At 42.7% G+C, this 26903-nt stretch overlaps 1 protein-coding gene across 9 annotated transcripts in view; it reads left to right on the top strand.

Annotated features, from left to right (window-relative positions):
* Positions 1 to 16934, top strand: part of LOC129729863 (uncharacterized) — a 55008-nt gene extending 38074 nt beyond the window's left edge. For 7 of the 9 annotated variants that reach the window (XM_055688728.1, XM_055688726.1, XM_055688719.1 and 4 more), the window contains 4 exons: positions 14929 to 16015; positions 16094 to 16157; positions 16403 to 16594; positions 16763 to 16934. In XM_055688728.1, coding sequence (XP_055544703.1) covers positions 14955 to 16015; positions 16094 to 16157; positions 16403 to 16594; positions 16763 to 16837 — 1392 coding nt within the window. In that variant the 5' untranslated portion in view covers positions 14929 to 14954 and the 3' untranslated portion in view covers positions 16838 to 16934. The remainder of the gene's footprint in view (positions 1 to 14928; positions 16016 to 16093; positions 16158 to 16402; positions 16595 to 16762) is intronic. The other 2 variants (XM_055688722.1, XM_055688723.1) reach the window with 2 other exon arrangements.
* Positions 16935 to 26903: the final 9969 nt, after the last annotated feature.

Genomic DNA, 26903 nt, shown 5'->3' with positions numbered 1-26903 from the left:
TAGATTCTAAAGTCTACCACCAGTCAGTACGAATAGAATTTTGTTGTCTTCCAGCCGCATAGCTGCAATATGCAACATGCAACATCTTAATGAACGGTTGCGTGGCTGAGAGTGCGGCACTTCCTGCTATCTGTTTCCACCCGATACGAGAAAAATTTGATTGTCTCCCATTTGAGCTGGAACACTATGCATCTTTTTTTGTTGCGAGGCTGAGAGCTCCATTGCACACTGTTTCCAAAACTGCAAAACGTGATCGAAATTATTTCGACGGGAAAAAAAATTGATTTTAGAGTCGTAGTGCCTTCAGCATAGTTGATCCATGAGGTATTCTTCATTTTATGGGAGTTGCAGTTTTGTGAATAATCCACTTAAAATTGAGAATCGAGTATTGCTATTTTTATTTTCTGTATATAAAAATTCATCTTGTTTGACAAAGTTGTAGCACATTCTATAAGAAACAACTTTGTTAAAGTCATCATACTTTTATCTACCTATTTAAGTAGCCTTTAGTAGAGTTTTCTAAAGATTGTCACTAAACATCAGGTTTTTCAATATAACAATCGATAGTGATATTATACAACTTTTTAATGTTCCACAATATTGTTTGTCATAATAAAGCAAACAATTTCTTTCAAGAAAGTTAATTTTTTCACTTATTCCTTAGGTCATTGACGATTTTTATTAAAACTGCTCTAATTTACCAACAGATATCTTCGAGATTTGCAAATATCTGCAAACATAACCTTTTATTCATTGAAGTGTAAGTTAAACATCATTCCATCCAGATATAGGCATTTGTCTCTCGTGTCAAATATGAAAAAGCAATAGTTTTTGAAAAAGTTACCGAATTACCAAAAGTTTCTGCAACTATAATTTACTTCCACACGGCTCTTAAAGGTTGGTCGTGTTCTGAGACGCACGAATGAGTGATTTTTGAGAACAGTTTATCTAGTATGTGTAGGGAACAAGGATAATACAAAGAGAAAGAGAAAGAGAAAGAGAAAGAGAAAGAGAAAGAGAAAGAGAAAGAGAAAGAGAAAGAGAAAGAGAAAGAGAAAGAGAAAGAGAAAGAGAAAGAGAAAGAGAAAGAGAAAGAGAAAGAGAAAGAGAAAGAGAAAAAGAGAAAGTACAAATGAGAGAGCGTATGAAAAGCAACACAATAAGAGTCAGTCGTATGATTAGCTTTGAAAGTGAAAGACGCTTTAGTAAAGTGCAGAGAATGTGAATCTAAATGTAAAAGAGGATGGCCAGGACACTACAATGGCGCAGTCTGGTAATTTGGAACCGAGTTCCTTGAGAGGGTCTTTCGTTTTGATCTCCCTGTGAAGAGCTAATTTGGTTCCTTGTGGGGAACAATAATTTCCCTGAGAGGCTATCAGTTCAGATTCCTTTTGAGGAAACGTAATCCCTTGAGAGGGTATACCGTCTCCCTGTGAGGAGTTTGATTTGTTCCCAGTGAGGAACTGCAATTCCCCTGAGAGGGTATTACTAGTTTCCCTGTGAGGAAACGTAGACCCTTGAGAGGGTGTATTACTTTGATCTCTCCGTGAAGAGCTGTAAATTCGTTTCCTAAACAAAAACGATGGAAGAAATTTGATTATAGAATGAGTGCGTTCATTCCAATGATGCTCCATTTTTTTCTTTCTCGACAAAAGCGAACAGAGCGGATAGTAATGTTTATGCTGGTGTTCGTAAAAGCAGTTAAAGTAGCCACAATACCCATACAATTAAGACCAGAAATGCCAGATATGAAAAACAAAATAAAGTGATTATTGGAGATGCATCACCGCGAATCTGACACGCCTGACCTTAACAAACGCTTGCCTGCCAGCACTGCGGTTATCAAAGGCATCTTGTGTTCTCTGTTTTTCGCACGGCACCAACACTCTTTCGTACGAAACGTTGCGTATGAAATAATACATACACGGAAAAATTTGTATAGTCTAGTCAGTATTGAAACAAAATGGTATAAGGTTAGAAAAAAATACCTTACTTGTGCCGCGGAAGATCATAGTAGACTACATTCATTTAATAGAAAAAATGTGTTCGCTCTGTAGCGTGGCATGCAATTTTTGGACAAAGGTACCAGGTACATGAAAAACTTGAAAAGAACATTAGAAATAGAAGTTTCGCACAGTCGGAGAAAGTTTCAGGCTTTTAGGAATTATTTTTCAGGTTTATTATGGTAGGCAGCTGTTGGGTAAGTGAAAAATGGGTGAGCTGAAAAATATGATACATACTTGGAACACCCAAACGGACCCAATCAAAAGAACAATAAAAGATTTACCTAGTAATTCCGTCAATAAATGAACGCAAACCTCCAACAAGAACTCCGACTCTCACGCATAGATACGGCTGTTTCTCTAGGTCACTTGTTGATATAAATACTAATCGTAGTAAGTTGCGAACTCAACCCGTTTTCAGAATAGAGCTTCAACTAACCGTGCTGGGAAGCGGACAAAACTAACTTTTTGGAAGGTGAAATCTACGATGAGCTTTCTGTACATACGCTTGCATCCCTCCTGAATGTAAATGCTAAGTGTAAATCATTGAAAAGGGGCGGTCGGGATCTACAAAATTTCTTTTGAACAGTGGCGGAATGTACTTTATTGACACTGAGGATGCATGTATCACCTATCACCCAAAACGAACCTAACGAAGATATAGTGGTGCATCGAAGTGACATGTATCACTTCTTTGAATATAGTACCAGAAACTTAAATCAACGACTCAAAGGGCGACCGGATCAAACCTTGAAAGTATGCGCGTATCGTTTGGCACTAGGAGCGACTGTTCAGCTACAGTCTCGATAAAAATGGTTGGGGTAGTGACGGATGTTATGCAAGTCTACGCGCTAAATTAGAAAGCTCACTTAACGGCTCAAAAGATAACTCGCGACGGAGGTTGACTACAAGGTTTGATAAAAAAGATGCGCACAACAGAGATCGATAATCAGGATGAAGAGATTTTTGAGCGAATGTGGAACTTACAAAATTATTGTTTTCAAATTTTTAATATGGAGTAGGCTTAAGGGAGGATGTAGGGAACAAGGATAATACAAAGAGAAAGAGAAAGAGATAAAGTACAAATGAGAGAGCGTAGGAAAAGCAACACAATAAGAGTCAGTCGTATGATTAGCTTTGAAAGTGAAAGACGCTTTAGTAAAGTGCAGAGAATGTGAATCTAAATGTAAAAGAGGATGGCCAGGACACTACAGTATGGTGCAAATACATTGTTTTACCAACATGCAGAAGATAATCTATAAGTTAAGGATGTATTTTTGCTTAAAAAAACATCATAAAACTGAAATGTCAAATGTCAAAAGAAGCCCCGCACGACGATATAGCAAACAATATTGTAGAACATTGAAATATGGAAAAAAATCACTATAAAAAGTTAAATTGAAAACAATTGGTTTTTAGTGGAAATCCATAGAAAAAAAAACTAAAGTCTTTTTTGATAGGTAGATAAAAGTTTGATGTCTTCAATAAAGTTGTAATACAACGTGTTTTTTAGGGATTAGTAAAGCTACACTGTTTGTCAAGACGATATTCGTATTACGGAATAAAATCTCTTTGCGGCTTGCTGAAAAAAGCTAAAACGTAGAATAACTTAATATCAAGAGTGTAAGCGATACTCAAAGATACAATGAAAATTTGTCTTTACATGATCCTCCTCAAAGGAAAGCACAAAAAAGCACGTTTTTCAAGTATTGTATTTTACGACATTTACAATTTTTTTTTATTTATTTATTAGTATTTTTATCTCGTAACTTAAGACTTCTGTCTTTTTAATATTACATTGTTAACTCTTTTGAAGTAGAATAGGCATCACACAAAAAATACCAGATAGTAAAGAAACTTCATGACAAAAACTACTCAAATAACAATAATACTTGAATACTTGAATAACTACTTATTTGAAATGCTCAAAACATCCTCTTCTAAATGCTGTGCAAGAAGGTATGTTGGCCAAACTATTGGGTAATGAATTCCAGTGTACTACACCTCGTACGAAAAACGAGTTCCCGTACATTGACGTGCGATGTCTAGGTATAATAAATTTCAAGGAACGATTACTTCGGGTCATATGTAATTTTCTATGTAGATAACCAGGTTGCTTCGTTTTCAACAAACCATGTAGAAATAGGCAACTACGCAGCTTACTAAAATTTTCCAAAGTACAACCGATTAGGCGATACTGAAGGTGGGAGACACGAGAAAACCTGTTTAAGTTGAACACATAACGCACACATGAATGTAACGCAACTTTTAGCTTATTAAAAACAGTGACTGGAACATCGTCAAGCAAAAAATCACATGCCAAAAAATGGGGATAAATTAAACTCTTAAAAAGTTTCAATTTTGTGTTAGTTGCGAAGAACGCTGTTGTTGTATAAAGCGTGCGTAAACATTTATAAATTTTACCACATTGTGAGAGCACATATTTATCCCAACCAAAATTAGATTGGATGCGAATACCCAAACTAACAGCATCCTCAACAAATGAGACAATTTCATTGCCTAGAAACAACACCGGTTTCAAGGTACCATGTATAGAGCCATTGTTAATAAAAACTGCGTTTGTTTTTGTACAATTCAATGTGAGCTTATTTCTTGCAGACCAATCAAAGACTCGTTTTAAATCAGCATTAATTTTATGAGCTATTTCTACAGCCTACTATATCCATAATATAACTGGACATCATCCGCAAACAGATGAATCTTGCAGTTTTTGATGACTTCAGGAAGGTCATTTATGTATAAAGAAAACAAAATTGGTCCCAGAATAGAACCTTGTGGGACTCCGGATGATACAGGCAGAAACTGAGAAAGTATTCCATTATTGAAGACTGCTTGAGATCGCCCACTCAGATATGAATTTATCAGATTTGATGCATGTAATGAAAGTCCAAAGTTTGATCTCAGTTTTTGACATAAAATTGTATGTGACACTGTGTCGAAAGCCTTCGAAAAGTCTAATAAAATTAGAACAACGGCCCGACCACCATCAATTGGTAAAAAGATTTATCTGAAAATCTCACATTGTACTGTGGTCTAAACTAAAAAACCTGAATTAATCCACCTAGTGGTGCAGAAACCTTTGTTATACTAACTACCTATTACTTTATACTTATTAGACCAGTAAACCAAAAATCGTATACCAACGTAAGTCTAATTTCAATAAAGAATAAAAAGAATTTAACGGATAGTTTTCAGAGGGTGAACCAAACACGATCATTGAATTAAAGCTTGACGTGGGTTTCGCAAATATTATGGATGTTGTCACTGGAGTGTTATTTTTTCGATCACAAACCAATTTTTAATTGCTAGCTAGAAGCAACTCAATTTTTTTTCTTGAAATAATCGAACGTGAGGAAACAGTAACAGATAACAACTAGAACTAGAACTTCAATTATGTATGTTAGTTTAATGTAGTTCTTTTTTTTAAATCCTCATAATCCAGGTTTGTTTATCACTTTCGCATTATTTTTAGAAATTGCAGAACCTAGATTTATGAATCAGCATCTTATATTTTTTACGAATTGAAGCAAATTTCTAAAAACCTGTTTTCGGAAAATTATAGTTCAGAATTATACAGAAAAAAAAAATATTCATGAAAGTTGTCAATTTAGTTCTATCTCAAATGCATTATCTGAAAATGAAGGTTTTGTACGACATTTGTGAATTTTGGATTTTCAGAGTGTAGTCGAGAACATTATTCTTTTCGAAGGTCTAGGCTGTATGATAAAATTCGAAATGAAGACTTAATAAAACTTGCTGTGATAACGAGAAGCGGAATAACAAGGATACTTTGTTTGCACTTAGTCCTGAATTAGAAAGCAATATTTATATTTTACATGAGAATAGTGTATCATATAGAGGCAAGTAACTTTTCACCTGCGCACACTAGTATAGGCCGTTCCGATAGTTATAAATACACTTACGATCAACCGTCATTTCAAATAACGTGCAGTATTCAACCTAACGTTGGCTGCGTCCTGTTGTTACATCCAAAAGAAACAGATGCTGTCATTTTTTCTAACATTTAGTGCGAAATTTTGAAAATGCGTGGCCTTTCTCCCGAGCAAAGAAAGCGAATTGCGCACAAATGGGGCACCGTGAGTGGTCTTTCTATAAGAAAATTAGCCAGAGAAGAAGGTATAAGTGTCGGAGCAGTTCAAACCGCATTGCGGAAGTATTGTGAAGAGTGCACATTTACTGATGCCCCAAGACGTGGTAGAAAACCCGGGCCAGTTGATCCCACAATGGACAAAAAGGTTAAGAAATACTACAAGCGGCATCCTTCAGTATCAGTACGAGATGTGGCGAGAAAGCTTGGAACCTCGGCGAGTAAACTTATGCGTGCCAAAGGAAGAATGGGTCTGCAGACCCGTCGGAAGCAGAAGCAGCCAAAACGAAATCTAAAACAAGCTGAATTTGTGAAACCGAGAGCTCGGAAGCTTTATGACAAACTTCTGACCAAAAAAATGGGGTGTGTTATCATGGATGACGAATCCTACATAAAACTGGACTATAAGACTCTGCCAGGACCGCAATTCTATACATCACCGAAGGGAAAGGATGTCCCTGGACCAGTGAAAGCCATTTACACCGAAAAATTCGACAAGAAGCTAATGGTTTGGTAGGCCATTTGTGAATGTAGAAAAATATCTCGTCCATTCATTACGAATGACACAATGAATGGTAAAATTTACGTGAAAGAGTGTTTTCAGAAAAGGTTGTTACCCATGGTTAAGCAGCATAACAATCCTCCAATCTTTTGGCCCGATCTTGCTTCCTGCCATTACTCTAAGGATGCACTAGGGTGGTATAAAACAAATCATGTCACATGTGTCCCAAAGGAGATGAATCCTCCAAACTGCCCTGAAATTCGCCCTATTGAAACTTTTTGGGCTTTGACCTAGGCAAAGCTGAGGAAATATGTCAAACCAGCGGACAATGTTGAAAAATTTAAAAAAGATTGGTTTAAAGTGGTAAAACGAAACGAAAATAATCCCAACTTGAATTGAAACTAAAAGAAAACACTTATTATCTATATTTCAGAATAAAATGACCCGAAAAATCCTGTATTTTTTGTTTTATTCAAGAAAGAAGATGTATTTATAATTTTCGGAACAGTCTATAAACGTGTATAGCCATGTAAAGTTGCTTCAGTTTCATCCAAACTGTAAATCATCGAATCTCGATGTTAACAATTTCTCAAAACTTCTTCCTTATTTTGCCAATTACGTTCACCATCAACTGTAGATTCCTGGTCACGAGTAAAAAGTATATTCAGAACTGAATTCAAAACTTAGAATGAGTGTTCAACTAAGAAGTTTTCCAGCTGTTCAAAATGTAACATTGAAAACGGGTGGCACTAACATATTCGTACATAAATAGGTCTGTACATTTTTGGTAAAGGTTTTCAAAATATCTGCATCGCTAATTGTGTTACATTTGAACACTGTGAGATCAGATTTTGCTACAATGTTTGGCTGTAGCTGTAGAAGATTCTTATCCTTAAATCTGGGTTCAACGTACAATTTAATATATATATATATATATATATATATATATATATATATATATATATATATATATATATATATATATATATATATATATATATATATATATATATATATATATATATATATATATATATTATTTTTTTTTTTTTTTTGTTTCAGGTGGAGGGGAAATTTGCATCCAAACCCCTGGGGTGACCAACCTCAGGGAGTGTGGGGTTGGTTTGAATCAGTGACCGGACCCACTAAAACCCCTTCAGTCTCCAGCCCATAATACTCCCCGGGACCACCGCTAGGTATTGCTTCGGGGAGCGGCTTTTGTGCTCTGTGCACCCTCTTGGTTCTATAGATCTCTTTGCTAACTTAGCTAACTAACCTGGAGACTGGCCGTTAGCTAACACTGGCGTGTCGGTGGTCAACCTGTCGCCTGTTTTGCAATTCTAAAACTATTTGAGAGGCGGCTGTACAAACCGCCCTCCAAATGTTTGGGTCTTTACACTTCCTCCGAACTAGGTTGTCCGGAGTGGTGTCTGGCCCGCTCACTACCATCATGTCGCTCCGCGCATGCACAAAACGAGGGCACACGAAGAAGACATGCTCAGCAGTTTCTTCCGCATCCGCGCACTCGGGACACATGGGGGACCCCGCATGCCCGAATCTGTGTAGATACTGCCTGAAGCAACCATGACCTGACAGAATCTGTGTCAAGTGGAAGTTAACTTCTCCATGGCGCATCCCGACCCATCCGGATACGTCCGGAATAAGTCGATGCGTCCATCTACCCTTTGCGGAATTGGACCATTCCTGCTGCCATCTGATCATCGAGAATGACCTTCTGGTGCCTCGTATACCCCTTGTGTCACGTTGATCGAAGCATTCTACGTCCTCCTTAATGGCTATGCTGATAGGCATCATGCCGGACAGGACGCAGATTGCGTCGTATGACACTGTACGGTACGCGCTCACAACCCTCAGGCACATGAGCCTGTAGGTACTTTCCAGTTTTCGACGATGACTGTTGGTACCTAACGCTTTGGACCACGCTGGCCCACCATACCTAAGTATGGACGAAACCACGCTGGCAAGAAGTTTACGCTTGCTGCCATATACCGCTGAGCTATTGGACATCGTTCGAGATAGTCCTGCAGCGGCCGTTGAAGCCCTCTTACAGGCATAGTCGACGTGACTCTTAAATGTGAGCTTATCGTCAACCATAACCCCCAAGAGCTTCAAGGAACGCCTTGAGGTAATGGTGCAGTCACCGACTCTGACCACCGCCTGTTGCTCTAATTTGCGGTTGTTCACAACCGTAACCTCCGTTTTATGGTGCGCTAACTCCAGTTTCCTAGAGTGCATCCAGTCTTCGACCTTGCGTATGCAGCGCGCGGCCGTCAACTCGACCTCTTCGATCGACTCGCCGTAGACCTCTAGCGTGATGTCGTCTGCGAAACCGACGATCACAACCCCTACAGGGAACTTTAGTTTCAACACCCCGTCATACATGACATTCCACAACACCGGGCCCAGGATGGAACCTTGCGGTACCCCTGCGGTGATTGGGACGCACTTCTGACCCTCCTCCGTGTTGTAAACTAGTACCCGATTCTGGAAATAATTTTCCAAAATCTTGTACAACGACACCGGTACGTGGATGCTCCTAAGCGCGAGCGCTATGGAGTCCCAACTGGCGCTATTGAATGCATTCTTCACGTCAAGCGTGACGATTGCGCAATAGCGAATGCCCCAACTCTTACGCTGGAGTGCTACCTCTGCCGTCTTGGTGACAGAGAGAATAGCATCCAGCGTGGATCTACCTTTCCGGAAGCCGAACTGGTTACTTGCCAGACCGTTTACACCCTCTGTGTACTTCACCAGTCTGTTGAGGATAATCCTCTCAAGCACCTTGCCCGTAGTGTCCAGCAGACAGATAGGTCTGTATGCCGATGGGTCCCCTGGCGGTTTCCCAGCCTTCGGCAACAGCACCAATCTCTGTCGCTTCCACCTGTCCGGAAAGAGGCAGTCATCCAGGCACTTCTGCATGACTGCTCGAAATAGATCGGGGGCCACTTTCATGGCCGTCCTGATGGCCAAGTTCGGGATTCTATCCGGTCCCGGTGCCTTGCTCACCTTTAGGGAGTTGGCGATCACGATGAGTTCCTCATTCGTAACCCTTACCTCCTCCACAACCTCTGCACGGCTGCCGTCTCTCACGGATTGGATGCCCGGCAGGTTGGCCGACCATCCCTGGTCTGTGTCTGAGATACTGGAACGTCGGACGTGAGACTCAGCAACCGGAGGCCAAGGATTTGGCTCGTGTCGTGGAAAGAGTCCCTCGATGATACGCTCCAGCATCGCTGGTGATCGCTCTGCAGGCGCCAACACGCCTTTGGTCTTCGCTATTACGACTCTGTAGGCGTTGCCCCACGGATTCGTATTGGCACTCGCGCATAGCCTATCGAAGCAGGCCCTTTTGCTCGCCTTTATCGCACTTTTAAGCGCCGATCTTGCAGATCCGAATACTACACGGCGCTCTACCCTCTGTGCATCGGTACGTGCACGTTGCAACATCCGTCTTGCACGGAGGCACGCGCTACGGAGGTCCGCTATCGCGTCGGTCCACCAGTATACCGGTGACTTACCATTCCTAGGTTGGCGGGTCCTAGGCATGGTGGCGTCGCACGCCCGCGATAATGTGGCAACTAATTGGTCAGCACTCGGGCGGAGCCAACTGCCCCCCTCGCGCTCTCTTCTCATTGCTTCTGCAAATACCTCGGCATCGAAATGCGATGTCTTCCACCCGCGGACGGTCGGAGTATTGGCTCTACCCGTCGCCTGCCGCCTCACGTTCTGGACTACGCTATAGCAGACCGACTGGTGGTCACTATAGGTGTAGCCATCGTCTACCCTCCAGTTCACGATCAGTCCTGGGCTGGAGAACGTCACGTCGATGATCGACTCCGCACCATTTCTGCTGAATGTACACTTGGTTCCAACGTTGGCCAGATCTAGGTTGAGCTTTGCCAAAGCTTCCAACAAGATCTGACCCCTCCGGTTCGTGCGGCGGCTTCCCCACTCAACAGCCCAAGCGTTGAAGTCGCCCGCCACTACTAAGGGTGTTAGTCCCGTCAGCTCCATAGATAACAAATCGACCATCTGGGTGAACCTTTCGATAGACCAACGCGGCGGAGCATAACAACTGCAGTAGAACACTCCGTCCACCTTGGCAACCGCGTATCCTTCATTTGAGGTTGACACAACCTCCTGAACCGGGAACTTGCTGGTCGTGCATATGGCCGCCGTACTGGACTTATTTGCAACCCAATTACCGTTTCCGGGAGGAATGCAGTAGGGATCCGATACGATTGCGATGTCCGACCGCGACTCAGACGCTGCTTGGTATAGCAGCTGCTGTGCCGCATAGCAATGGTTCAGGTTCAGTTGTGTCACCCTCACGCCCGTGGTTTCGTGGCCGCCTTACCGGCTGGGCACCGTGGGCCTCCCATAAAGTGCTTGGCGTCCCGTTTTCCAGTACATACCAAGCACTTGGGAGGCTCCCCGCAGTCTTTAGCTTTATGGCCAGCACCACCACAACGCCTACATAACTGGCTCCTATCGGGCCCCTTGCAGGTCCAGGACTTGTGTCCTCCCTCGAAACACCTGAAGCAAACGTCCGGCTGCTGGAGTATGCTCAGGGGACATACTGACCAGCCAACCTTAAGTTTGGCTGTCTTCAGGGCCAGAGTTGCATCGGCCGATGCAAGCCGGAAAGTGGCCACCTGGGTCCCCGCTGGACCCTTTCGGAGGCGAATTACCTCAGTGGCTACTTCCACTTCGCACTTCTCCTTGAGGGCCTGTGCAATATCGCACCTCTCGGTGATTTCATCCAGGTTTTTGAGCTGGAGAGTCACCTCTGAGGTGAGTGCCCGAATTTGCACATCTTTCCCGAGGACCTGCTCGGCTACCGTCTTGTAGGCAGCGCCCTTGTTTTTAGCATCCTTACGGAGCTCAAGGATCATCTCGCCGGTGCGAGAACGACGGATGGTCCGCACATCCGCTCCCAGATCCTTGAGCTGGGTTTCGCCTCTCATTTTCTTCAAGACTTCGGAGTACTTGGACCCATCCGTCTTGAGTACGAGGGCGTCGCCCCTGCTTCGCGCCTTCTTTCCCATTTTTGGACGATTTGTCGCCTTCTCGTCGTTGCGCTCGCTGTCTTTTTGGCGCTTCCTTCCTCCCACGGTAACCCAAGGGTTTCCCGTAGCTGCCACTTCGGCAGACTTTTCGGCGGACTTGGAGGCCGTTGGTGTGCTATCTCGCGGGCTTAGCACAACCAACCGTTTCTTGCTGTTCTCGGGGGCTTCCCCCGGAGACTGCCTTGCTCTTTTTGCGGCTGACCCGGAGGCGCAAACCGCTGCAAACATGCAGGTGTCCGTTTGGACCGACTTCGTCGCCCTTCCGGTCACCTCCGTTGCATTCTTCTCTGCAGCCACCGCTCTTGCCTTGAGCTCGGCGTGCTCCTTCTTCGCAGCATCGACGGAGGACCGAAGCATGTAGAGAGCCTGCTTCAGGTACTTCGTCGTGTTGGTGCGACTTTTCGCAAACTCGATTATGGCATCGAGCTGCTCCGACAGCGCTACTACCTTCGGTAGCGTGTCTCGCTGTCTTCCTACCGCCTTTATCAACAGTGGACCAGCCACTGCGATGTCTTGCGTCGATCCGGTAGGCGTACTGCCTTTGCCGTCTTCGCAGGCGTCCTTTACTGCATCCATCTCCGCCTTTCTCGGCGGAGACCTCTGGATGCCTCCTCGTGCAAACGGGTTTTTCAACCCATCTGCGCCCAATTGTTGATCTTCATTATTTTTGTTCATTTTTGTTAAATGGGTCCCCCTTCCAGCCGCTATCCTTATCCATACTGGAGTGGTCGCCTATCTGGTCCCATGGTAGTCTATGCCGAAGCAGTGAGGCCATGGCTAGGGGCGGCTGCCATAGCGCCTCATGAGCAACTATGACACCCCCGACCGGCGCAAGTCAGGAAAGGACATCTGATCCCACTCCTGCCCGGTTCCCACCGGGCAATAAATTTGGAACGTACTGGAAGGCCTGCCAGGTTTTACGGGACGGAGACCCCTGCACCGGTTGTTGTCTCGCCGTTTCAAGCCGTTGTCACACGACCTTACTAAGGGAGCTCGGCGCAGGTGCCAGCCCAGAATCGTGGTACGAAAACGAAATCCGACTCTTATCATATGGCGTTGCGACCAGTTACCGTAATTGGGAACTTACTGGCATCAATCCCAATGGGCGAATTAGTGCATTTGGGTGGTGGGAGCGGCACTATTCGCTCCGTCAGAGCTGCTTCCGGATAATGTGGCTTTTGTGAGAATTCGGCGGCCCAATGCCTGAGTCTCACCACAACCTAGGCTAGCTCTCGCTGATGGTCCGGGACTGCGTTCTTGCAGTTAGCACTTCCGTGGCCTACGGTAATCGCCAAATACCGACCCGTGGTGGCATACAGCTCTGCCAAATATATATATATTTAAGAAAGTGAGGACGGAAGCTTCGCAAGGCAGAAAAGGAGCTAAGTGAGCATTGCGGTTTCCTCCAAAATCTAATTAAAATTTTTAAGAATAAGCTAAAGGGTAATTTTTTCACACCAATAAAGACGCACTACGAAGAGTGTAAAAATGATGCAAAGTTGTCGAAGAGTGTTGTTTCCTTTTGAGAAATAAATAGTGATTCCAAAAAAAGACATAGAGGGATAGAGAAGAAGAGAGAGAGCAGGGAGAGAGAGATGAATTATCCAAAAAGTAAAATATCCCATGTCTGAAATATACTTCGGTCAAATTTTTACAGTTCAAGCTACACTTAGCATCATTTTTAAAGAGCTCTAGGGCGTTCATTTGAGCATGCGAATATTAAAATCGGAATATGCGTTCTGTAAAATGAGCGCTTATCTTGTAATTTTTTTGTTTCGATTTTAATATACTATACAAATAAACAACATATTTACACATACATACATACAGGCACACATACACATACATATAGAAATTGTTCAGTTCGTCGATCTGAGTCGATTGGTGTATAACACATGGCTCTCCATGCCATTCATTTTGCCTTAGAAGTTAAATATCTTATGTAAAAAATACTCTTTGATCAATATTTCGAGAACTAAGCCACTAATCAAAAATCCACTCGGTAGCATTCTGGGGGAGCACAGTAGCTTCCATTTTCATTTGCATATAAAATCATCAAAATCGGATATTGCGTTCTAAAGAAAGGTGCGTTATTTTGCGGCACATACATACAGACAACATACATACACACACATACACACACACATACACACACACATACACACGAACAGACATTGCTCAGTTCGTCGAGCTGAGTCGAATGGTATATACGGTTCGGCCCTCCGGGCCTTGGATCTATTTTGCGTTTTTCGACCGATTTTATAACCTTTGTTTAGAATAACAAAGGTAAAACCGTGGTCGTTTTAGATTTGACTGTGAAAAATTGGTTTTATGTACTCAATGCCTTCAGCAAAATTGTTTCATAGAACAAGGCCTTGCTTTTGACGTTTTCGGTTTTTCGATCAATCCACTTAACAGTAGCTTCCTTTAGCAAAGTTTTGGAAAAATTTAAAATTAAAAAATGTTGTTGAATATTGTGATCTCCTATATGTACGTTGGACACAACGAAATAGAGTCGTGGCTTTGCACACATCCCATCCCTTCTGAATTTTTTAGCAGTATTGGATATACCTACAGCAAATGTACGTTGACACGTGTAAGCGATTGCTTGCAACTGTTACTTTGTAGCAACATGGCTCTATATTTTCTGCTAGAATTGACCTCAATGTATCATTACCGTTATTATTGTAAGCCAGATCAAAGTAAATAAAAAGACCGTGGGTATTTGCATTACGGCGACTCAATTGCTGGTTTTTTATACAATGTTGAGTCCTTTTTCGCCGGATTTTTTTCACTTGCTTTTAAACACGAAACATCGCAATGGAAAGCAGGAAGAGCAACAAACGTCGATTGAAATCGACATCATCAAACAGACACAAAGTCGACACAACTTGGGTAATACCTAATGATAACTGTCGGTCAAATCGTAATTTTCTGAGGGGCTAAAGTTGCTGAGGCCACGAGCAGCACGGTGAGAATATTAATCAACTGGCTGGGTGATATCTTTTTAGACCGGGGTCGAAGAATGGAAAACAAGTTAGCACAGCTAAAACTTTTTTACACGATTGCATTCAGTAGAAAATTTATATTATCTCCATAATTTGAGTGCTAGAATAAGCAGAATTACTGTATTTGAATCATTCTAACGTGCATATCAGTGACTTTTTTTATGGAATTTTTTTTGTCGATTTCAATATAATTCAGGGCACAGCGGAGGAATTTTTCGTCCGATGAAGCATCAAAACAACAACGTTGGACAACATCAAGATGATTACGAGTATAAATTTGCAAACAACCGTCCGACGATGGGGGCCGGAATTGCGATGGCGGAAATCGATGACACGGAAGACGCTCGCATCATGAATGACGCTCTGGAGTCAGGTCTGTCAAGCGATGAAAGCAAGAAAGGCACAGATTCTAGCATAATAATACCTCCGGGGAAACAGAGAAGAAAATTACTCTTTGCTGAGGACAACTCGATCGTTTCAGGATTTTCCGAGGCGGGAGGTACGGAGCCCGATTACGATGATAACAAAAAACACAGGAGTGTGAGGTCTGCTTTGAGGATGAAAGGTAGACGAGATTCGCATCGCCACAGCATTGACGATAGGCTTGGGGATACTGGAGCTGGAGGAGATGATTATTACCAACAGTTTGATGGTGTCGAAGGCTCATATGGTGACATTTCCGACGCTTCACCCATTGTTGCAGAGTCGAATAGGGCTCATTATGGGCGAAATCGCCGAGGTTTCGACGGCCGGAACAAAGATAAGACCGTTTACAGGAGCCGGAAAAGTGCGAAAGCGGATGACCCGTCGGATAGCGATGGTGCTGATACGACAACGACGGCCACTGTTTATCATCAGCACTACGATGACTCTCAAGGTGTTGATGAAGGTACGTGCAATTGTACTCTAATATGCGCTAAGCAAAAGACAGCCACAGATGAGAAATCGGATGCTTATGAAGAATCAACTACAAGCGCTGATGAAACCACAAAAGATGAACTGGAAGAGGGAGGGGGTGAAGGGGAAGCAGGTGAAAAAGAAGATGATAAGAAGGAAGAGGGTACAGACGAGGATGAAGAAGAAGAAGAAATGCATACGGAGGACGAATATGTAGATGAGCCGGAAAGTGCTGGTGGAAATGGAACTGGGCAGAGGGAGTTGTACATTGATTTAACGATCGGAATAAGAAATCTGGGCAATGCGAGTCTGTCTGAGGATGAAGAGCCTATGGAGTTTCACAAAAAAATAATTGTCAAAAGAGAAAAACCCGGTAATCAGAAAACGTAAGTTACAGGTCAAAATTTAGTTATATCCGAAATCGCTTGAGGATGATTGCTGTTTTTTCGGTCTTTTATTTCCAGAATTCGTGCAGGAAACAAAAAGCAATCGTCTGCGACAACAACTATTCCCACAGAGTTAGTTGAGGTAAGCTGACAATAAATTTTTAAATCTACTCTGTTGTCTATTGTTATCCCTCACGAATGCGTACTGTAACGTAATTGAATCAGAGTGGCAGTTCTTCTCCAATTTGACAACGGTTTACTCCCTTCTGATTTGATTGCCACGAGAGTTTTCATTATTCGCGCCATGTCCCAATAAAATATTTTTGTATCAACTGACTGCTCCACCCATTCTTTCGCACCTTTCAACAACGACTACCACCTATCTAGGCCATCTATCAATTAGTGGACAACAATGACAGCCTTCGGACGCATGTGGCTCCACGTCTACCGGACCGGAGCAAGTTGTTGTCCAAGCTGGAACAGGAAAACCGCCGAAGCAGTACCAGCAGTTTCGGGCAAAAGATTAATGACCGCCATCGTCGGCCGAACGGGGGTCCAGGAACAGTCAACCGAATTGAGGTTAGTGGCCTCCTCGTGGGATTCCCGGCGCAGTCAATTGCCCAAAAATGTGTATAAGACTGTGGGATCGAAGCCAGAGATTGATTGCGGGGCGCAATCTTTGTTGATTTATTGGAATTTCTTTGTGGTGTGTGATTTTTTTTTCTTATCGAGTGACTTTTTTTGCAGGACAACACAGCTAACGGAAAAACTATCGCCGATGTAATGGAAGCGATAGGGCAGTTGATGAGGCAGCGTGATTAGAAGCGAATTGGAATAATTGAATTTAATAACTACAATATAACATGTAAAGATTTAGAAATAAACTAGCATTGTCAAAATAAACCCTTCTATAATAAAACTGACCAGAAGGAAGAAGGAGTGATTCGATCGAATGAAATTTAAAAAAGTGCTCCAAGTTTTCTCAAATTCACAGTATGTTTGTAAGTTTTCGATGTATGATTTTCGCTGTTTTGGAAAAATAAGTTTCACTGTGAATTTTTTATCTAAGGTTATATATTTGCATTATTTATGAATATAGCTCGAGGGCCTGAATATCGCTACAATTGCTGCATCTTTCGCTGAAATTTGGTACACAGATCCAACAGCAGCAACAACGTTAACTGAAGCAAGGCCTGTACCTTGAATTGTTATTGTAATTTCCCCTTGTTTTTTTTTTCATCGGAAATCTGCTGCGCAATCCATCGGTTGTCTCCGGAACTGATTATTGCCAGTGTGATGAAACAGCCTCCGGCCGTGATTTATGGTGATGTTAGCGAAACTAATGTGGCAGTTTAAATACAAAACATCGTCATCCGCTGTTGGGGTGTCCTTCGTAAAGTGCTTCGCGTATAATTTTGAAACAAATACCGTACAAAAACGGTATTAAATGAATATTTTCCTCTCTTCGTTTGGCATTTTTTTGAACTCGAACGAGTACACCCTAATCCACCGCTATCACGCGCAGCACAATTGCTGAGACAGTTTCAACAAAACGATGATCTCTGGAAAGGGCGCACAGAACATAAAAATGCAAAAAACAATTAACGAAGGATTACTTACCCCGTCGCTGGCTGGTGCAATTCTTCGAGCGGTACTCGGTCGTGCAGACTGACTTTTTGCTGATTGCTGCAAAATATTTTAATAAACTTCTGTGAGTCCTTTTTTTGTTGTGCCATAGTTGGAATGCAAAACAAACTGTTGAGTTGGCAAATTGATTTCCGTTGCTTCACTGTAGGGGTGGTAGTGAAGCGGGTAACCAAAAAAAAATGTTACCAATCGAACATCGTTTAAGAGAATTTTGTCAGTACAGAGTTTTATTATAATTTTAACGATGCTTTTTGTGACTTTTTGCGAAGTTACACACCGGTTTCGGTTTCATTGATGCCGAAGGAACACGGAGGACATCGCGTGATTCATTGTATTTTCTGTGGCGAAATCAACGGCTTACGAAGCGAGCGCAACAGGAGGATAAACATAAATTTCAAGACGGTGTGTATCGTTTCTCAGCACAGAAGCGTGGCCATTGCACATGAACGCACCAACGAGGCACCGCTCGTGCGACACTCTTCCGCTGTCGACTGGTTACTCCTCGCGGTCCTCCAGGGGGAGAGATAAATAAGAATTAGGGAAAATGCTACCGCAAAGCATTATACGGTTGGTTTCAGTTTCTCTCGCATCTTCTTGTGTGATAAGTATCTATGATGCGGTTGGCGGTAGGGTGGTTCATGATTATGAAATACCTGAAGCTTGGACTAATAAATTTTATCAATATTCGAGTTCGAGTTTTGCAAAAATTCTAATTAAGAACATTTCATTTTTTCTCCTTTTTACATGCCTTGAAACACTCTAACCAATGTTCTGTTGTGCTTTTAGTGACGGTGAGATGCAAGAGGACACAGTTGCAGCATCTGAACGGGGATATGTGCCGCATTACTTTATTGTGTGGCTTATTGTATATGTCTTATTGATAAGTCTCCAATGCCAGGCGTGGAATTCAATTCCTCCTATACTGGGTCGGACAGCAACCCGCGGAAAAAGGATTTCTTGTAGCTTTCCTCATCATATCCCAAAGGAAAATCCACTGGATATCGGAGACACACACACACACACACACACACGCACACACACATCGTCTTGACGAAGGTGAAGCTGCCGTAATGTGGGGGGTGAATATTCTTCACAAGATCCTGAACGGAGCTCCATATTATTTTATTAGCATGTTGGCGGTGACATTGGGCATCGAAAAGGTGTGTATCAAATAGCTCTTTCCTAATGATACTGCTGCCGCAGGTTCGAGGAACCTTTTACGGCTTTCGGAGTCGCATTGGGAGCGGATGAGTTATGGCCGCTTCGGTGCCCAACGGAGCGACACATACAGCCATTTGCCGATACGGGGGAAATTGAATTTCTGATCAAGTTTGCGACAGGTGAATCGATACATGCGTTCGCCACAGTACAGCAATGCTACTGGTGCGATTCGAAAGTCTTAAGTGTGTTTTGAGTAAACGAGAATTTTCACTGCTTTTGCGTTATGGTCTTGTTGAAATAACAGAACTGTGGAATGGTCTTCTAAGTTATTAAAAAAACGTTGCAGGTTTTAAAATAAGAGAGTTTCGTTCACTCGATTGATTCATTTTACGGCGTCTAGACCATAATTTAGTACTTGTAGCGTTAAGCTTTCTGATATGCATAATTATCTAGTTGAATATTTTTGTCAATTCGAACGATTTAGAAATTAAGTTTTTATATTAAAATATTCTATTGTCTATAAGCTACCAAACGATGATCGATGCTCCACGAATGGACTACCATTAAACCGTCGACATCAGTAAAGTTTAGTGGTATTATTAAAATGCAAATCAGATCCATGACGTAAAAAAATCAATTTTCAACACGTTTGTAACCCCCGATGGCGGTTTGGTTATTATCGCATCATTTCATCAGAATCAGAATGTAGTGGAACATGTGGCTGAAGGCATGTTTAACGCGAGTTGCTACCGTGCGGTGCAACCTGGCTGGGGGCATGTGATTTGTTCCTTGTCGGCAGGGAGAAGCTGGGCAGAATTTTTGGAAAAAGCCAAATGATGTACAGTAATGGGACCGGAATCGTGCTGTATGGAAACTTCTCCCACAGCAGTGCCGAGCGGCAAGGTTCGTGTTGCTTTCACCGTCGCGTATCGCGGAACCGATAATGCAGGTGATTATTTCATTAATATTCATCGTAAATCTCCACATGCTTTCTGCGGCAGGCGGTACATGCTTTGGGTAGGTGGGAAGCTGTGCTACCTGTATCCAGGATATGTGCTTCGTTGGCGGGCGAGCGGGCTGATGCTACTTGTAAACGATTTGTATATTTTCCGCCCACCCGGGAGATGGTTCGATACTGTTTGGCTAGCATTCAGCTCACGTACACCGACGCGAGAAGGGAAATATTTTTCGGTAATGTAAACAGGACGTTCCTATAAGGCACGGAAGCAGAAGTTGGTCGATGATATTGATACGATTCGGATAACCCACTGTGGAAGCACGAGAATAAAATTTAAACGGCCAGAATAGAGAAGTTTCAATTTAGCGAAATGGAATCCCGAGGTCAGCGGAAAGATATTTGATCTTGTCTGATGGGGATTTTAGTGTTTTCGGTGCATTGGCGTTATTGGAATGTATTTATATTCGAATTGTGGACCTGTAGTGACGACATAGATGTTCGAGTAAATAACGTCTTTTCATCAAATAATGAAATTCTCAAAATTGTTAAACTTGTTTTTTTTCAGATAAATTAAAATCAGACGCATTTCGCACCAACTCGACTGAGGAGCTCTCAGAATTCAAGGTCTGATTTTTTACCTCTTATTTATAAATCGATATATTATGACAAGAGATATGGAACAATTGTCAATGGATGATTTTTAAGGAGTTGTCTGAACTTTCATTCCAAAATACACTGAAGTTTTTTTTACGCAGGAGATACGCAGCGCGTAAATAAACGCAGAAATTTCGAAAACCGCGTAAATTCCAAAATCTACGAAAATAAAACCGCGTAATTTCTGAAATCCAGCAAAAAACGTTGAAGAGGTTGTTTATAAGACACGACCGCAGAGTAAACGTAGAATACGACAGCCTGTCGTAAGTCAATGTATGTCGTAAAGTCAATGTCAATGTACAACAGCAGAAGCCATGTGTAGCTATGCAGTTTCATTTGATGCCGTATCCAGAACAAGAATGAAATTGAATTGTTTAGAGGCTGTCTTTTGTATCAAGTTGCACTTAGATAGCTTAATTAAGGCAGTGTCTTCGAAGAGGTTATAGACGAGGGCCAATAGTGCATTCTCGGTTAACTAGGTTCATTACACGCAAAGTTTTCCGTATTACTCAACTAGCAATAACGTGAAATGGCTTTTTAGTTAATAAATCTGTTACTTAAAAAGTAATAAAATTCATCTTCTGTCACATATTTAGCACGTGTTACGGGAGTACGACTATCTGATAATGGACGTTTCAACCACATGCAAAATTTTCTCTGTCGAAAAATGCTCCCTTTCCATCTCCAATCAAGAAACAACACCGTCGCATATGTTATACATGTCAGGCCGTCAACACACTGGCGCGGCCTGCGCTGCGAAGGCGACTCGCCCTGCCGCAGGTTAATGTACAGCACTACTGAGGGCAGTATATTAACCCACGGCAAGGCGAACCGTTATTCCGAGTCGAACAACCAAGCGCATCGGTTGTGTTTATCGGTCGTCTCGATATATTCGCAAAAAGTAATCGAACAAAAGGCATCGCTTGCCCGGTCCCGGTCTAACGAGTGCTGTGCAGTGCAAAATAATTCCGCTTTGAAGGTCATCCGCTATTGTTTGCTTCGTTGCTGCGTAGCTGCGCCGCCGCTGCTGAACCGAACGTTTGGTGTTTAGCTGTGTTGATGACAACCAGAGCTACAAACAAAGAAGAAAGTGTAAATCCGCATAGCTGCCGGCTGCTGCACCCAACGATTGCGTGACCACATTGTCGAAGACAACTGGAGCATCGCTTGAAATCAAGAAAAGGTACGTGTTTCTTGTCGGTGTTAGGGCGCTAGCCTTAGCACAATGGAAGTGGATACCTCACTACCCGATCCTCCGACACTCCGTCCTTCGTATACACTCCGTCAGACTCGTTTCGTGTCACGTTCACCGGGTCTGCATTGCTGAGCCACGTCTTGATCCACCGGGTTCGTCTTCCTGTGCGCTTATTTGTGCCCCGTTTGACGAACTGCACCAATTGCAAGCAGTTAGGTCACACAGCCGCCTACTGTTGCAATAAGGCACGGTGCGGTAAGTGTGGAGAGAACCATGCCGACGATTCCTGTAGTGCGAATGCTGAAAAATGTATCCACTGCGGGGAGAATCAGCATGAGCTCTCCACATGCGCGGTGTACATGCAGCTCAAGGATAAATTAAAACGGTCTCTCAAAGAGCGTTCAAAGCGTTCTTACGCTGATATGCTCAAGAAGACCACGACCACTTCTACCATAACATCGAACCTCTTTGATCTGTTGTCTTCAGATGAAACCGACTCTGCGAACCACTAGAGGGAACTTCTTTTGCTAATCTTGGGAAGTCTAGAAAGAGGAAAAGTCTTTCCTCCCATAAGCTTCCCAGAAAAGGTCCCAAGATTTCCCAAAGTGGAAAGAACAGTACAACCAAAACTAAAGGTGCTACGGAAAAACCGAAGCAAACCCCTCCTGAGCTTGGCAATTTAAAGTCTCAGAAGGAGTTCCCAGCACTTCCAGGAACATCTAAAACCCCAGTTGCTCCTTTTGCACATCCAGTTGACAAAACAAATGCTGGATTGGTGAATTTTTCTAATATTATGGACTGGATTTTCGAAAATTTCAATATACCCGATCCAATTAAAAACTTTCTTACAGCGCTCCTCCCAACAGTTAGATCATTTTTGAAGCAGTTGACTGCCCAATGGCCCCTCCTTGCAGCGATCGTATCCTTTGATGACTAATTCAACTGCTAATTTGAAGGATTCTATCTCTGTTTTACAGTGAAATTGCAGAAGTATTTTACCAAAAATCGATTCATTCAAAGTTTTGATAAATAAAAACAAATGCGATGCATTTTCCCTTTGCGAAACTTGGCTTACTCCGAATACTGATCTTAACTTCCATGATTTTAATATTATTCGGCTTGATCGAGACACCCCGTATGGAGGAGTACTTTTAGGGATTAAAAAGTGCTATTTTTTCTATCGTATTAACCTCCCCTCGATTCCAGGCATCGAAGTTGTCGCATGTCAAATGACAATACTAGGTAAAGAGCTTTGTATTGCATCAATATATATTCCTCCCAGAGCACAGGTTGGGCAACGGCTGCTCTTTGATTTAATAGAACTTCTTCCCTCGCCACGTTTGATTTTGGGAGACTTCAACTCTCATGGTGTGGCTTGGGGTTTCCCTTACAATGATAACCGCTCCTCTATAACCTCTATAACCTTTGCGATGACTTCGACATGACTTTTTTAAACAACGGTGGAATGACACGTATCCCGAAACCTCTAGCGCACCCAAGCGCCTTGGATCTATCCTTATGTTCGACGTCGCTACGGTTGAATTTCACACGGAAGGTAATCCCTGATCCTCACGGTAGCGACCATTTGCCTATTCTTATTTCAATTACTAGCGGGTCAACTCGCATGCGACCAATTAACATTCCGTATGACCTCACACGGAATGTCGATTGGAAGTTATACGAGGAAATGATTTCAAAAGCGGTCGAGTCGATTCAACATCGTCCACCACTTGAAGAATACAACCTCCTCGCGGGCTTTATTCTCGACGCCGCGTTGCAAGCCCAAAACGAAGAAATATCCCGGCGTAACGATCAAAGAACGGCCTCCTACTCCGTGGTGCAACCAAGAGTGCTCCGATGTCTACACGCAAAGATCCGACGCGTTTTTGGCCTTCCAGAAGGGAGGTATACCCGGCGACTATATACGGTATTCGGAGCTTGATACCAAGCTTAAAAGCCTGGCTAAAGCAAAGAAACGCGGATATTGGCGTCGGTTCGTGAACGAGACGTCGAAGGAGACATCGATGAGCACTCTTTGGAACACAGCCCGAAGAATGCGGAATCACGTAACGGTCAACGAAAGCGAGGAGTCTTCAAGTCGGTGGATATTTGATTTTGCCAGGAAAGTATGTCCGGACTCTGTTCCTGCGCAAAACTTTGTTCGCGATACGTCTCCGGGCCACGACGCGATAGAATCACCTTCTACGATGGCAGAATTTTCAGTTGCCCTCCTGTCCTGTAACAATAACGCGCCTGGGTTAGATAGAATCAAATTCAACTTGTTGAAGAATCTACCCGGCAATGCCAAGAGGCGCTTGTTGAACTTGTTCAATCAGTTCCTGGAGCAAAACATTGTACCGCAGGATTGGAGGCAAGTGAAGGTGATCGCCATCCAAAAACCAGGGAAACCAGCTTCTGATCACAACTCTTATAGACCGATTGCAATGCTATCCTGAATCCGGAAATTGATGGAAAAAATGATACTCCGTCGTTTAGACCATTGGGTCGAATTAAATGGTCTACTATCGGATACTCAATTTGGCTTCCGTCGTGACAAAGGGACGAATGATTGTCTTGCGTTGCTTTCAACAGATATTCAGCTGGCGTATGCTCGCAAAGAACAAATGGCGTCTGCGTTCTTGGACATTAAGGGGGCTTTTGATTCCGTTTCTATTGACATTCTTTCGGGTAAACTTCACCGACAAGGATTTTCTCCAATTTTGAACAATTTTTTGCACAATTTGTTGTCCGAAAAGCACATGCATTTTACGCACGGCGATTTGGCAACTTTTCGCATTAGCTACATGGGTCTTCCCCAGGGCTCATGTTTAAGCCCCCTTCTTTACAACTTTTATGTAAATGACATCGACGAATGTCTGGCAAATTCATGCACGATAAGACAACTTGCAGACGACAGTGTTATCTCTGTTACAGGAGCCAAAGCTGCCGATTTGCAAGGACCATTGCAAGATACCTTGGACAATTTGTCTGCTTGGGCTTTACAGCTAGGTATCGAATTTTCTCCGGAGAAAACTGAGATAGTAGTTTTTTCTAGGAAGCATGAACCTGCTCAGCTTCAAACACAATTAATGGGTAAAACGATTTCTCAGGTTTTGGTACACAAATATCTTGGTGTCTGGTTCGACTCTAAATGCACCTGGGGTTGTCACGTGAGGTATCTGATGAAAAAATGTCAACACAGAGTGAATTTTCTTCGTACAATAACCGGATCGTGGTGGGGAGCCCACCCAGGAGACCTCATAAGGCTTTACCAAACAACGATATTGTCTGTAATTGAGTATGGGTGTTTCTGCTTCCGCTCCGCAGCAAACACACATTTGATCAAACTGGAGCGAATACAATATCGTTGTTTGCGTATCGCCTTAGGTTGCATGCAATCGACCCATATGATGAGTTTGGAGGTCTTAGCTGGAGTACTACCATTAAAAAACCGCTTCTGGAGCCTGTCTTCTCGTATTCTAATCAAATGTGAGGTCTTGAACCGTCCCGTGATTGAAAATTTTGAAAGGTTAATCGAACCTAATTCTCAAACCTGTTTTATGACATTGAATTTCAATCACATGTCCCAAAATATTAACCCTTCTTTGAATATTCCAAATCGTGTCAACTTATCAAATACTTCTGATTCAACTGTGTTTTTCGTTACATCCATGATAGAAGAAACTCGTGGAATCCCGGAACATCTGAGTGCTTTATCCGAAAAATCGTATCGGATTACCTTAGCGTGGGTCCCTTCTCACTGCTCGATACCGGGCAATGAGAAAGCGGACTCTTTGGCTAAGGTGGGCGCAACAAACGGTGATATTTATGAAAGACCAATTGCCTTTAATGAATTTTTCGCACTTGTACGTCAGAATACGATCATCAGTTGGCAAAATGCTTGGACCAGAGGGGAATTGGGAAGGTGGTTACATTCCATAATCCCCGAAGTATCGACGAACTCGTGGTTCAAGGGGTTGGATGTAGGTCGGGATTACATTTGCGTGATGTCCCGGCTTATGTCCAATCACTATAGATTTGACGCGCATCTCCGTCGTGTTGGGCTCGGGGAAAGTGGTATCTGTGCCTGTGGTGAAGGTTATCACGACATAGAGCACGTTGTTTGGTCATGCCCTGTACACCGTGACGCCAGGTCTAAATTAATAGTTTCCCTTCAGGCCGAGGGTAGACAGCCAGCTGTTCCTGTTCGTGATGTCTTGGCGAGCCGTGACCTATCCTACATGTCCCTTATATACGTTTTCCTGAAATCCATCCACGCCCCAGTTTAATCCTATTCCCTTCCGCCTACATCCAACCAAACGACAAGAACACGTTAAGACCCCGGATCCGGAAACAGCAACTAGACCCGCACGATACTCTCAGGCCCCGAGGGAGACAACCCAATATGCCAGTCCGTAATATCTTGGCCCAGCAGCGGAACATATTCAATATGCTGCTTACCTACGGCAATGGAAAACCATCAAACAACAAATCAGTGCTTTTAATGCAAAACATTCTAGCTTTAAGTTAGATTTAGTTTCAGCTCGTAGTCGGCAGCGAGGATAAAAAATTTGCTTTTAGTTATTAAGATACTTTAGAAAGTAAGCTACCAGATATAATTGGCGCCGTTAAACATTAAATTGTATTTGTGCCGTGTCAAATAAATTATAGATGAAGAAAAAAAAAAATCTGAGTAATTACTAAAGATAGAGTAATGTGGTCAAGCGATTATTTCTAGAAAATTGTCTGAACATCTACATTAAAAAAATATTTTTGAAACAAAAAGTGATTTTAAATATATTGGTCATCTTACATTTTTTTCATACCTGATCTCTATAATTCCAATTTAGTTGCCTAGAGTCCTTCCGAACAATCCAAAAAAGGCGCTCTCAAGTAAAATAGTTTTTCTAACAAAAAATGTTGGTGTCCTCCTTAAGAACATTCTCAGAGAACTTCTGTCTAACTCTTATCACAACCGATCGATTATGGATTTTATCATAGCGCTTAACACATGGATTTTCTCATAGCGCTCAACACAGCTAAAACAGCGCTATTAAAATTTTATAAAACCAGTTTTGTTACCCGAGATGTGATTAGTTGGCAGGCGATCAGCGACAGGTTGTGTTTGTTGAGAATAAAAGGCCGGTTCGACAACTACACTATCTTCAATGTTCACTGCCCTCACGAAAGAAGACCCGATGTAGAGAAAGAAGCATTCTACGCATAGCTGGAGAAACTATACGAAAGCTGCTCGCGTAGAGACATCAAGATTG

The sequence above is a fragment of the Wyeomyia smithii genome, chromosome 3 (genome assembly GCF_029784165.1).
Source record: "Wyeomyia smithii strain HCP4-BCI-WySm-NY-G18 chromosome 3, ASM2978416v1, whole genome shotgun sequence".
In the NCBI taxonomy this organism is placed as follows: domain Eukaryota; kingdom Metazoa; phylum Arthropoda; class Insecta; order Diptera; family Culicidae; genus Wyeomyia; species Wyeomyia smithii.
The sequence above is the reverse complement of the archived record's forward strand: the minus strand, read 5'-3'. Positions and strand labels throughout refer to the sequence as shown.